Genomic DNA, 1,597 nt, shown 5'->3' on the forward strand with positions numbered 1-1,597 from the left:
AAAAATGCGGTACCCATTTGGAGTATACATGTTGAGGGGAGCATTTTTTAAGGGGAGAGGCTACGAAACTTTATGGCGAGAGACTACAAAACTGTAAGGGATAAGGCTACAAAACCCTCCAAAATTATGGTATATTTTATTCATTCCACACCAACCGCAGGTGCTTCCTCAGCCTGCCCCGGGTGTATTTAAACCCAACCACTTGCTAAGAAGAGTTTTCGCAACTATTGGAGTCGGTCTGATTAAAAGACAGATTTCCCCAAACTTTGTCTGTCGTTTTGAACGTTTGTACTATTACTGATGGTCCACGGGTGGAAATGATCGCAGGAACAGGATGCGGTAGAGCCCGGGCTGTGGTGCCGGGCGAGCTCCCCCTGCCTGCAGGCGGCGGGGCAGGGAGGCGAAGCGGGGACAGAGGCAGCTCGGAAGCGGTGGGATGCCGGGCTGAGGCAGGGGGCGGCCGGTCGGCTCCACCCATTCACTACTCGGCTGGGAGCAGTCCCAACAAGTCGCCTCTTCGCTTGCCCAGGAGCGAGCCTAGGAGCCCCTGAGAAAGCGACTGTATGGGAAAAAAAGGGTAGCTATAAGGCACTACATAGAGAGATGGAAGTGCAGTGGGAGGCAGCCCCTCAGCCACTCCGTGGGAGCGCTCTCTCTCCAGATCTTTGATGAGGGAAAAGTGCTCTCAAACTCCAGCACTCAGGGATCTCTCTCTCTCTCTCACACACACACACACACGCTTGCCCCTCCCGGTCCCAGCCAGAGATGCCTTTGGTGCCTGTGGCGTCAGGGAGCGGGGCCGAGGGCAGGCGCTGCCTGCCAGGTCTGTGTTGCAAGGGGGCAGAGTGTGCCTCCAACTGCCCCGCTCCCCTCCTGTATGTAAATCACGCTCCCTGAGGTTCATAAAACGGGCCCGCCAAGACAGCCGCAGCCGGTGAGCGTTGCTTCCCGCCCGCCTCCCTCCGGTCCCCCCGGGGCGGCCACGAAGGGGAGGCGAAAGCGGGGCTGGAGGACCTCGGTCCCAGCCTCTGCGCCGGGGGGTGTTGGCAAGAGGGCGAGGGCAATGAGAGAGCAAGGAGAGAAGTCCTCTTTGAAAGGTTGGTTTCGTGTCGCCGCGTTTGGGGACCTCCCTCCAAACTTCCCCGGGGAGCAGGGGCTGCAGGCGCCGCGCGGGTCTCCGGGGAGACGGGATGGAGCGGGGCTTTGGGCCAGTGAGGCAGAGGGAGGGGTGGGAGGACGCACTGCTAGGGGCCATCCGGAGGGAGGGGGCTTGGGCTAGCGGGGGTCCTTGGCACGGTGGCAGCGCCTTGCAGCCGGCAGCAGCCACAGGGGAGGGGAGGGGAGGGGGCAGGAAGGTTTGCAGGCGCAGCAGTGAGCAGGGGAGGGGGGAAAGGGGGTGGCACCAAGCAGCGCGGGGGGCTGTGGGGCAGTGGTGGAGAAGGGGTGACCCCGAGCAGCCTGGGGGGGAGGGGGGATCGCGTTGTTGCCCAGTCGGGAGCTCCCAGGACCGCGAGCCAACCCCCGGGGCTGAGGGGCGCTGGGGCCCACGCGCCTTTTTTTTTTTTTGTCCTCTTCTCGCCGCCCGGGGGTCCCGGAC

General features: G+C 62.4%; 1 protein-coding gene across 1 annotated transcript in view; it reads left to right on the forward strand.

Annotated features, from left to right (window-relative positions):
- Positions 1–974: 974 nt before the first annotated feature.
- Positions 975–1,597, forward strand: part of LOC109299744 (serine/threonine-protein kinase Sgk1) — a 23,683-nt gene continuing 23,060 nt past the window's right edge. The window contains exon 1 of the mRNA XM_019520241.1: positions 975–1,097. Coding sequence (XP_019375786.1) covers positions 1,064–1,097 — 34 coding nt within the window. The 5' untranslated portion in view covers positions 975–1,063. The remainder of the gene's footprint in view (positions 1,098–1,597) is intronic.

The sequence above is a fragment of the Gavialis gangeticus genome, unplaced genomic scaffold, assembly GCF_001723915.1.
Source record: "Gavialis gangeticus isolate Ggan-Ray unplaced genomic scaffold, GavGan_comp1, whole genome shotgun sequence".
Lineage (NCBI taxonomy): Eukaryota > Metazoa > Chordata > Crocodylia > Gavialidae > Gavialis > Gavialis gangeticus.